This window comes from Monodelphis domestica, chromosome X (genome assembly GCF_027887165.1).
Source record: "Monodelphis domestica isolate mMonDom1 chromosome X, mMonDom1.pri, whole genome shotgun sequence".
In the NCBI taxonomy this organism is placed as follows: Eukaryota; Metazoa; Chordata; class Mammalia; order Didelphimorphia; family Didelphidae; genus Monodelphis; species Monodelphis domestica.
In genome coordinates, this window is record NC_077235.1 from 17,346,496 (window position 1) to 17,357,360 (window position 10,865).

The window sequence follows — 10,865 nt, forward strand, 5'->3', positions numbered from 1 at the left end:
GTTAACAGATCTATGGAGAAAAATAAATAGGGACAAAAAGATCATTAGTATTGCTATTCGTTGTTGTGATGCTAAAAATCACATTTGCCATATTGTTTGTATAGCCACTAGTAGCAAATTTCAATTGGATATGATAGTTTTTTGCCTTTGTGTTCTTGATCATATCTATACCATGCCTAATTATACATGATTCCCTCATCCTTTCATACCTGTGAAAGATAGATTTATTATTGTGCCAGGATTCCTTTCATTTTTTGAAACAAAAGAAAGCAGTACAAATTATATATCTGATATATCAATTTAGCAAAAGAATATTTAGCAGTTAATTCAATATTTTCATGCTTCTAGGTATAATTTTTTTAAATGAGGTTCATTAAAGAAGCTGGTCAGAAATGGTGATAGGACGAAATTCATTTTTTTTTGGACTGAGGAATCACTGCAGAAGAAAGATGTAGGAATTTTTGGGGGGGAGAGGATTCAAAGGAAGAGCCAAAAGAATCCCCTTTTCTAGTTTGTCTCAGGGCAATAAATATTCAGATGTTGAATGAAGTGGGATAGGCAGAGTAATGAAAAGGTTGATGGAGATGGATAAAGAAGAAAACTTGGAGAATCTTTGTTAATAATTGAATCATTATTGAATATTTTCAACCCATCACATGAAAACAAAGTCAAACATGATCTAAATGGTTTTATGTGATTTCTATACATTGTTAAGAGCAATTGATCTCAATAGTAAATAACAAATTCATGATAATGCAATGTCCCAAATTAGTAAGGGGATGGGAATATGGTCATAATGTCCAAAACAGGTATAATATAGCATGCAATACATAGCTATTGAAATACTCATGAAAGTAGAGGCTAATTTAATTAAAAATGTGAAAAATTTGATACGATGTTTGCAATCAAGGCTTATAAGTTCTTTTGTATCTCAGAGTACTTTAGGTAGTTTGTGGAATCTAATGGATACCTTCTTGGAAAAAAAATATATATAAGATTATAATGAAATAGAATTCTATTTCAATAAATTATTAAAATGCAAAAATAAAATTACTGAGTATAAGTATACCTTTTTTAAAATGTGTAATATAGGTTGGATAAGTATAGTAGGTCCTCATGTTATATGTATAAATCATTCCAAAATCTTGTGTACTTTGTTGAAAATAGAATATAATAGTGAAGTATATTATATAGAAAATAAAATTTTTATGACAAGATATATAGGTACTTTGCTTTTTTAGGACTCTAAGAGCTTCCAGCATCACTACTCTTATATTGAAGGGGTATTACTAATAATTAAGTAGTATTAGTGATTGAAAGGTAAACACTGCTATGATGCAGACTGATAGTTAGAACTGGGGGGAAAACTCATGTGGGGAGAATGCTAATGTTTGGCAAAATGATATAAAGTTACCATAGAAATATGTGTTGTATTTTTTGTATGTTACTACTTATACCCTTTATTTCCTCTTATATGTCTGAATTTGTGTGTAATCCATTAATTGTATATTATTGTATACAATGTACTTATACTGTATCACATTATAGATTTTAATGCTTTTCTGCTTCCACATTGATTTTAGAGTGTAGTACAGGTTTTTAAATGCAGATAATTTATCCTAATTGTAGTTTGTTATGGTTCTATATGCAGTAATGGAAATTTCAATTTGTTATAATGGTTGTTTGCATTGCTATTCATATCTATATTTTCTGTAATTTTAAAATTATTTTTTATTATTCCTTACCTGTGACTTTTCATTTTGTAAATTTTTTAAACTTTGTGAATTTAACTTTTGGAAATGAGTGTTGTCTTGGTTATCAGCATCTTTCACACTATAGAACAATAAATTCCAATCTTTTTTTAAAATTTAGGATTCATAGCAATTTTTGTGGAATGTAGAGGGTCCTCTCTTTGTAGTTTATGGCTTTGGGTTTATAGAGCCAGTTACTGAGTTGGAATCCTATTCAGTCAAGATAGTGAATGTAGTGGGGAGGGGTACCGTCATCTAAAGTTTATGGATACGGTGAGAGAAGAGACTTGGAGATTAACTGCTTCATAGTCTACCCTGTGATACCCCCAAAAGTCAAATAAAACCAAAATATAATATAGACAGATATTGTGCAACTTCCATTCAGTATTTGAAGAGTAATTAATTATGATAAAGGAATTTGCTAAATTACCTAGATGAGATGAATACGATTATAACTGCCAAAATAGAATATGGCACAAATTTATGGTACACACACAGATTGTAGGGTAATCTCATTAATGAATAATGATGGAAAAGTAAATGTAAAAAAAGTTATTCGTCATCATAAGAGATTCAAAGGTTTATTTCTTTAGGAAACTGCCACCTATTTCTTTAACTCAAGTCACATTATGTCACTGTACCTAAGTTTTTAAATCTGTAAGATGTGGAGGCTGGACTCTTGGGCAATCTGGGGGATTCACAAGACAGCTCGGAATCTTAAAATACACAGGATTGTAAAGAAAACTAATTATATTAAAATGATGTTACCATAATATTTTTAAAAATTATTGTCAAGTGCTCCTCTTTTAAATGTATGATTTGCTTTGACAAAGTTAGTAAAGGAGAACCTTGTTTTATGTGACCAATGCATTCTAAGTTTCTTTGTACCAATTTAGAATTGAACATAATAATGAACCCCTATTGTTTAATAAATATTTTATATGATTATATGTAGACACTTTACTACTTTCCTTAGAATGATCATAAGTAGTATTACTGAAACAAAGAGAAATTTCATTCTAATGTGAACAAGTAAGAACACTGTGTACAGACTGATGTTGGAGGTAATGTTTTTCAGAGCAAGAATAAGTGGTTCTGTGAATTTATGCTACTGAGGAAAATTCAGCAATTAATTAAAATTTTTATTTTACTTGTATTTCTTATTTTCTGCCTGTATTATTTTTTTAATTTTCAGTCATATATACTTGATTTTGTGTAAAATAAGACCTTAATGAATTCTGATCATTATGTCTTGATTTTCTATTGGTTTTAGACTGTAATAAAAGTTTTTATTTCAGTTCTTCATGTCCTAATTTGTGTGATTTTCAATTTTATACAATTAAGACTGTTTGCATTGCTATTCACCGCCACATCTCTTCCATGCTTAATTATATGTTTTCATATCTGTAATAGACAATGTCTTCTATTTTGTATTTTTATTGACTTTTAACATTTGAGAAGTTCACGTATTTATTGTTCTATAAGGTGAAAGATGCTGATAGGAATCTGTTTTTAGCCAGGATGGTTTTCATTTTCTTTGTAGCATTTCTTGTGCAACATAGAGACCATTTCCCCGTAGTTTGTACCTTTGAATTTAGAGAAGCTGAGGTTTCTCATTACATTTGTATCTCATCTATTCTCATCATTTACTCTATTGTTTTCCGGGACACAGCAAGTTTTATCGCCTTGGCTTTGTAGAATAATTTCAGATTTGATTATAATTATTCCTTATAATTCCTTATCTCATTTTCCTTGGAAACTTTCTTACTTTTCTTTTAGTATCTTTAGAATACCATCAGAGGGAACATTTTTATCCTATTTTTATTTGATAGCATCTGTTAATCAATGAAGGCACACTTGGGTAGGGATTTAAACATATTCCTAATCTGAAGAAAACAATAGTTCAGAGGTAAGAAAATGGGGCCTGAAGTCAGATAGATTTGGGTTGAAAACCCTGGAAGCCAGTTGCTGACCATTACTACAATTTAATATATTTGTTGTACATGCACTAGCAAAAATGTTTAACTTGATCTAAATAAAAATCTTTGCATTGCTATTTAAGACTATAGCAGTTCCATGCTAAATTCTGCATGCTTTACTTCTCCTTTCATGTATATGAAAGATGTAAACTTTCTTTTTTTCTAAGTGTTTGTAATCTTGTTATTATTTGGAATTCCTTCTTATGTAATGCAAAAATGGATGATAACAAGGTATTTTAAGCTAGGATGCTTCTCCTTTTTTTGTGGAACAGAGAGTCCTTTTCTTTGCAGTTTGTAGAGTTGGGCTTATCAAGGCAGTGGATGGAGACTTGGTGCATTTGTTTCTTATCTAATATCCTCATTGACTCTATTTTGTTTTCTACTATCAGTCAAGTTTCATCTCCTTTGCTACTTAGCTAGTATTTAAAGTCAGTAGGAGTGAATGAAGAATTTTTTTTTTAATTACTTGAGGTTTGTTTCTGACAAGGTTTCTGTGTGTCACATTTTGTTTGGACATTTGCCAGAATAGTCCCTCATCTTTTTTCTATCACTGATTTTCCTGATGGTAGCCTTAACACCTAAGCATTTGCTTTCAACTTGACTTTCATTAAAAGTTTGCTTCTCTTTCTCCAAGCCTTTTCAGTACAGTATCTAAGGGAATAACAAAGGCATCTGTTACCTCATCTGTTTTCTATCATTCATTTCCTAGATGGCTTCCTTCACAGCCATTAAGTCGAGAAGTTCCAAGTTGGCTAAAGCCTGCAATGTAATTACAGTAGTAGGAAGTCATAGCTTAGAGGTAACAAAACTGGGCTCCAAATCAGAAAGAGCTGAATTTAAATCTCAAGAAGGCATTTGCCAATAGAATCCCAACATTGTCTCCTATTTCTTCCCTATGTCCCAGGAATAAATGTCAATTTGAAATAATCAAGGTCAATAGCATTGCAGTACAAGGTTCCACCTACGTCATGCAAAATTATATTTGTTTCACTGGTCCTTCTGTACATGGGAATGATAAAATCATACTTAAATTTGTTCAATCTTCTAAGTGTGTGGAATGTATTGTATAATAAGCCAGAAATATGTTTTAAGACAGGCTGCTTTTCATTTGTTTATAGCAGTGATTGTGGAATGGAGAGAGTCTTTCTTTGTAGCAAATTTTCTTATTTGGCTTAAGCAAGGTCTTTCTGTTTCTAAGTCAGAAATTTGCCTCACTTTGTCCCCACGTGTTCAGAATATTTAACCTATTTTTTGGTTGTATTAATTATTTTCCTGATGGCTTCCTTAACACCTGAACATTTGCTTTCATCTCTTTCTCTGAGCATCCCCAGGATACTATCAGAGGGAATAATAAAGGCGTTTTTTACCTCATCTGTTTTCTACTATACATTTCCTTATTTGTATATGCATTAGGAATACATTTCAAATTGATGTAATCAAAATCATTAGCATTGCTGATCAAAGTCCCACTATCCCATGCCAAATTATGTAGGTTTCCCTTCTTCTTCTATATATGTGAAAGACAAAATATTTTAATCTTTTTAAATGTTATGACTGTGGAATGTATTGCAGAATGTGATGGAAATCTGCGTCAAGGCAGGTAGCATGCTTTTCATTTGTTTGCAGCAATATTTGTGGCATGGAGAGCCACTTTCCTTGTAGAATAAATCATGATTTGGCTGTAAGAAGGTGTCATTGTTTCTTAGAATGCTATCCACATCCAGAGCTACGGGAGTAGAAACGCAGAGGAAAAATATGATTGATCACATGGTTCGACAGGGATCGGATTGGGGTTTCGGCTTTTAAAGATCACTCTCTTGCAAAGAGGAATAACCATGGAAATAGGTTTTGAACAGTGATACATGTATAACCCAGTGGAACTGCTTGTCAGCTCCGGGAGAGGGGAGGGAAGAGCGGGGGAGGGTGGGGGGGATCATGAATCATGTAACCATGGAAAAATATTCTAAATAAATAAAACCTCAAATATTTTTTTAAAAAAAAGGTAGGGAGCGGCGAGTCGCCCTGGCTGGGGGCGGGGCCTGAGCGTGGGCCTGCGCGTGGGGCCTGGCGCGCCTGCGCCTTGTCTCACCCGCCCCTCGTCGCCAAGAGGAGGAGGAGGAGGACGTGGAGGAGCTGATGGTGGTGCTGGTGGTGGTGGTAGAGAAGACGGCTGTGCCAAGAGAGGGAGAGCGAGCGTGAGTGAAGGAGCCCTGTCTACGCGTCTCTGAGAGCAGGAGCCGAGGCCTCGTACCGGGGAAGCCGCTGCTGCTGCATCTCCCCTTCCCCGCCTCCTCAGGGTACTCCCCCTTCCCCTCGCCGTCAGGCCGCGCGGAGAGAGAGAGAGCCCGAAACCCCTGGAGGAGGCGGCCTAGGGCCCCCCCCACCCCGAGGCCCCCCGAGCCCCGAGCCCCCCGAGCGCGCGAACCGAGCAAAGCGGCCCGCCCCGTGTGGTGTGTGAGGTGAAAGGCAGCTGTCCCGCGCCCGCCCCCGCGTTTCGGCCGGCCCGCCCCCGCCCTTCTCTCCTCCCCCCCTAGCCGGTGAGAGCCGAGAGAGCACCACCATGTCGGCACCGGCGGCCAAAGTCAGTAAAAAGGAGCTCAGCCCCAACCACGACGAAGACGATGAGGCCTCAGAAAAAGAGCAACAGGAAGCAATTGAACAGATTGATGAAGTACAGAATGAAATAGACAGACTGAATGAGCAGGCCAGTGAGGAAATTTTGATAGTAGAACAGAAATATAACAAACTCCGCCAACCCTTCTTTCAGAAGAGGTCAGAACTGATTGCCAAAATACCAAATTTCTGGGTAACAACATTTGTTAACCACCCACAAGTATCTGCACTGCTGGGGGAGGAGGATGAGGAGGCACTGCATTATATGACCAGAGTGGAAGTGGCCGAGTTTGAGGATATTAAATCAGGTTACAGAATAGATTTTTATTTTGATGAAAACCCTTACTTTGAAAATGAAGTTCTCTCCAAAGAATTTCATATTAATGAAAGTGGAGATCCATCTTCAAAGGCCACTGAAATCAAGTGGAAATCTGGGAAGGACTTGACAAACCGTTCAAGTCAGACACAGAATAAAGCTGGCGAAAAGAGGCAGCATGAAGAACCAGAAAGCTTTTTCACTTGGTTCACTGACCATACTGATGCAGGTGCAGATGAATTAGGGGAGGTTATCAAAGACGACATCTGGCCAAATCCTTTACAGTACTACTTGGTTCCTGATATGGATGATGAAGAAGGGGAAGGAGAAGGAGAAGGAGAAGAAGGAGAAGAAGATGATGACGATGATGAAGAAGAAGGAGAAGACGACGATGACGATGAAGAAGATGACGATGACGATGAAGATGACGACGATGACGATGAAGAAGAAGAAGAAGGCCTGGAGGACATTGATGAAGAAGGTGATGAAGATGAAGATGACGAGGAGGGAGAAGAAGGAGAGGACGATGAAGGAGAAGATGACTAATAGAACATTGATGGATTCTAAACCTTCTTTTATCTTTTTTTGATTTTCTTCAGTCCCTGGGAGCAAGTTGCAACCTTTTTATTTTTATTTTCTCTTGTGTGCATTTGCTTGTTCTCTTAATGTCTCTTTCTCTCCTCTTTACACCATGGTTCACAAGTTTTCGGGGGGTGGGAGGGGGGGGGAATACCTTGAGCAGAATACAGTGGGAAAAGAATCTCTACCAGTTTCTGTTCCAAGTTCATTTTTATCCCTTCCTATCTCAAAACAAACTGTTTGTGGAGTCAACATACACTGTGTTTTGTGGGAAAAAAAAAAACCTTCTGCTCCCTTCACACTGCTGGAAGCTGAAGGGTGCTAGGCCCCTGTGTAGTAGTGCATAGAATTCTAGCTTTTTTCCTTCTTTCTCTGTATATTGGGCTCAGAGATTACACTGTGTTTCTATGTGAATATGGACAGTTAGCATTTACCAACATGTATCTGTCTACTTTCTCTTGTTTGAAAAAATGAAAAAACTTAAAAAAAAAACCATGGGGTATAGCAGGTCAGCAAGGGTGGGTTTGAGATGTTTGGGTGGGTTAAGTGGGCATTTTGACAACATGGCTTCTTCTCCTTTGGCATGTTTAATTGTGATATTTAACAGACATCCTTGCAGTTTAAGATGACAGTTTTAAAATAAAATTCTCTCCTTATGATGACTTTGAGCCCTGCCACTCAATGGAGAATCAGCAGAACCTGTAGGATCTTATTTGGAATTGATGTTCTCTATTGTAATTTTGTTCTTGTTTATTTTTAAGTTTTCTATTTGTTTCACTGGAAAGGAAGATACTCAGTTCAGTTTTAAACGTTAAAACGTGCAAGTTGCTTTGTTACAATAAAACTAAATGTGTATGCACACAAAAAAAAAGTTGGCTTTGTTTTTCTCAGTGTACTTGGAACTCTTACTCTATAAATATATCTGTTGGGTTATTTTACCGATGGCATCCTTAACACCTTTCAGCCAATCAATATTCATTTCTTTAAGCAGTATTTATGGAATGGAGAGATCCTTTCTTCGTGGAATAAATTGTGATTCAGTTGCAAAAAAGTATCTGCCTTTGTTTTGTTTTGTTTTGCTTCTCTTAGAAGCTTGACTCTATACTAGTGTGGTCAAAATACTTCATACATTTTGTGTGTTACTTATTTGGTCATTGGTATCCTTTGCCTTAATTATCCTTCAATAAATCAAGTTTCACTTCACTTCAGATGGAGATCAATGCTGGTCTTGGGTGACAACCTAGCTTACAAGGTAAAGAAGGGTACTTGGAAAATTGGAAGTCTGTGGGTTCAGAGCTCAGTGGTTGGCAGACAAACAGGATTAGAGAAGAGAACTAGTAAGCCTACCCTAGAGTAAGATGCATTCTTTGAGGTTTGGTCCAAAGCAAACAAGCACCATCTCTCTCCTACTTGCTTAGAAGTTGCATTCATTCTATTCAGTTCCTTCTATCAATCCCCATCATTTCTTAGTTGATGGAGATTGTATGTAGCCTACTCTCAATCCAGAAGGAGCCATGGCTGAGTGGGTAATGCACAGGCCCTAGAAGTAGAAGGAGGAGAGTTCAAATCCCCTAGAGGGAAGAAGTGTCTTCACAAGAAGCAAATTTGAATGGATTGGAAAAAAAGAGATTCTAAAGCTCACCAAAGAAGATAAAATAACTTTTAATAATCAATAACTCATTAAATATCAGAATTAGGCAAGGGAGAGCTGGCAACTTCTTAATTCAAAAAGACTAAGACAAAACTAAATCCAAAAGAAAAAAAAATAGAATAGGAAACATGAGTGACTTTTTATTATTTAATGTATTATTTATTAGTATGAGTTGTTTTCTTTGGTGATTTCTAAGTATAGGAAAGTAGGACAGATTGAGCTTGTTAGAAGCTGTTATCCCTAAATGCAGATTAAAACACACATTTTTTTTACTTTCTTTCTCTTGGCCTTTTTATGTATATTTTGCAACATGGCTAATATGGAAACATTTTGCAGGCCTTTACATGCATAATCAGTATCATATTGGTTGCCTTCTCAAGGTATAGAGAAAGGACAGGAGGGTGGGAGAAATTTGGAACTCAAAATTTTTAAAAAAGGGATGTCAAAAAATTTTTATATATAATGGGGAAATAGTTAACTAAAAAAAAGATGAATTTTTAAAACATTCCGTCTCTCTTCTACTGGCCCAACCAATTACAGCTTTCTCTCTCTCTATATTATTACTTCCAGTATAGAACTCTCCTTATAGATATTAACCAGAGAATCACTGCTCATGAGGGCTTCTGCCTCATATAAATAGAAGCACATTTATTCACATTTAAGAGATGTAAAATCTTAAGAACTGAAAGCAATCACCAAGTATAGCCCTTGTCTAAGCACAGGACAGAGTTTTCCTACCCCAAACTGTGCTTCAGGCCTCCTTGGCTAGTGCGATGTATATTTAATTACTGTCCTCTTGCTTTCTCACTGTTTTCCCACTTGATCATTTCTGGCACCAAAAGAATGCCCTTGATGAAAAAAATCCTATCTTTTGGCTAATATGCATAATCTATGACTACACATTCAACATTACTGAAGCAACAAGAGGGAAGAATAAAAGCAACCTGCCATAGTCTTGCTTTAACTGACAGTATCAGCTGGGTGTCACTCTTGAACTGGTCTGATTAAATGAGCTTAGCTTCATCTCAGACAGTTCAAGCTGACCAGCCGGCAAATGAATGGCTCTCTGTATAGCAAAAGAGAAGCATCAAGGAAAGTAGCTTCACTTTAGTCAGGTCAGTGGCAGTTTGCACATGACTACATGTCAATGAAGGTCTAGTGTGTACCCTCCTGGACTAATCCTTACCATGAAGAGAATGATTTTATTAATAATAACTAGCATTTATATAGCATGTTAAATTTGACAAAGCCCTTTACAGTTTTGTTTTTTATCTCATTAGATCCTGACAAAAACCCTGTGACATGGTATCATTCTGGTCTTATGGATAAAGAAAAAGAGGCCAAAAGAAGTTAAATGACTGGCCCAAGGTCGTGGCTAGTAAATGTCTATTGTAGAATTTGAGCCCTGGTCTTCCTAATGCCAAGTCCAATGGTTTGGCCACTGTGTCACTTAGATGAATACAGTCAGTTTATGGCCACTGGAGGGGAGAGAACTCGACTTACAAAAGGGCATCTGTGGGACTTGGATAAGATGACATTTAAAAGGAGAAGCTAGCACAGTGGATAGAGTGCCAGGCCTGGAGTCTAGAGTTCAAATGTGCCCTCAGACACTTCCTAGCTGAGTGACCCAGGGCAAATCACTTAACCCACAAATGTCTAGTCATTGCTGCTCCTCTGTCTTAGAATGGATGCTGAGACAGAAGGTAAGGGCTTTTTAAGAGGATGTTATTCAGCCTATGAGAGGAAGAAAAGGACACAGAAATGATCCTTCAAGAAGTACCTTCTAGGCTTGGCACCCAAATTAAATCAGACTGTTCTACTCCTCCTGAGGCTTAGTCAAACTTACAAATTAACTGATAATTAAATATCTATAAAACTGGTAGTAATAGTTGTTAACTTCTAGATAGTTTCAGAATAAACCCATACAAATAAGCAGTGTTTCTGCATGTACCAATAAAATGCAGATGGCAGAGACA

General features: G+C 36.7%; 1 protein-coding gene across 1 annotated transcript; it reads left to right on the forward strand.

The window, feature by feature from the left end:
* Nucleotides 1-5,776: 5,776 nt before the first annotated feature.
* On the forward strand, nt 5,777-8,289 carry LOC103101849 (protein SET-like). The gene has a single exon (XM_016426771.2). It carries the CDS (start codon nt 6,291-6,293, stop codon nt 7,203-7,205), a length of 915 nt encoding a protein of 304 aa, XP_016282257.1. The 5' UTR covers nt 5,777-6,290; the 3' UTR covers nt 7,206-8,289.
* The last annotated feature ends 2,576 nt before the right edge of the window (nt 8,290-10,865 follow it).

Excerpts from the sequence above, each read along its gene's own strand:
- LOC103101849 (XM_016426771.2), top strand. The coding sequence starts at position 6,291 with ATGTCGGCACCGGCGGCCAAAGTCAGTAAAAAGGAGCTCAGCCCCAAC.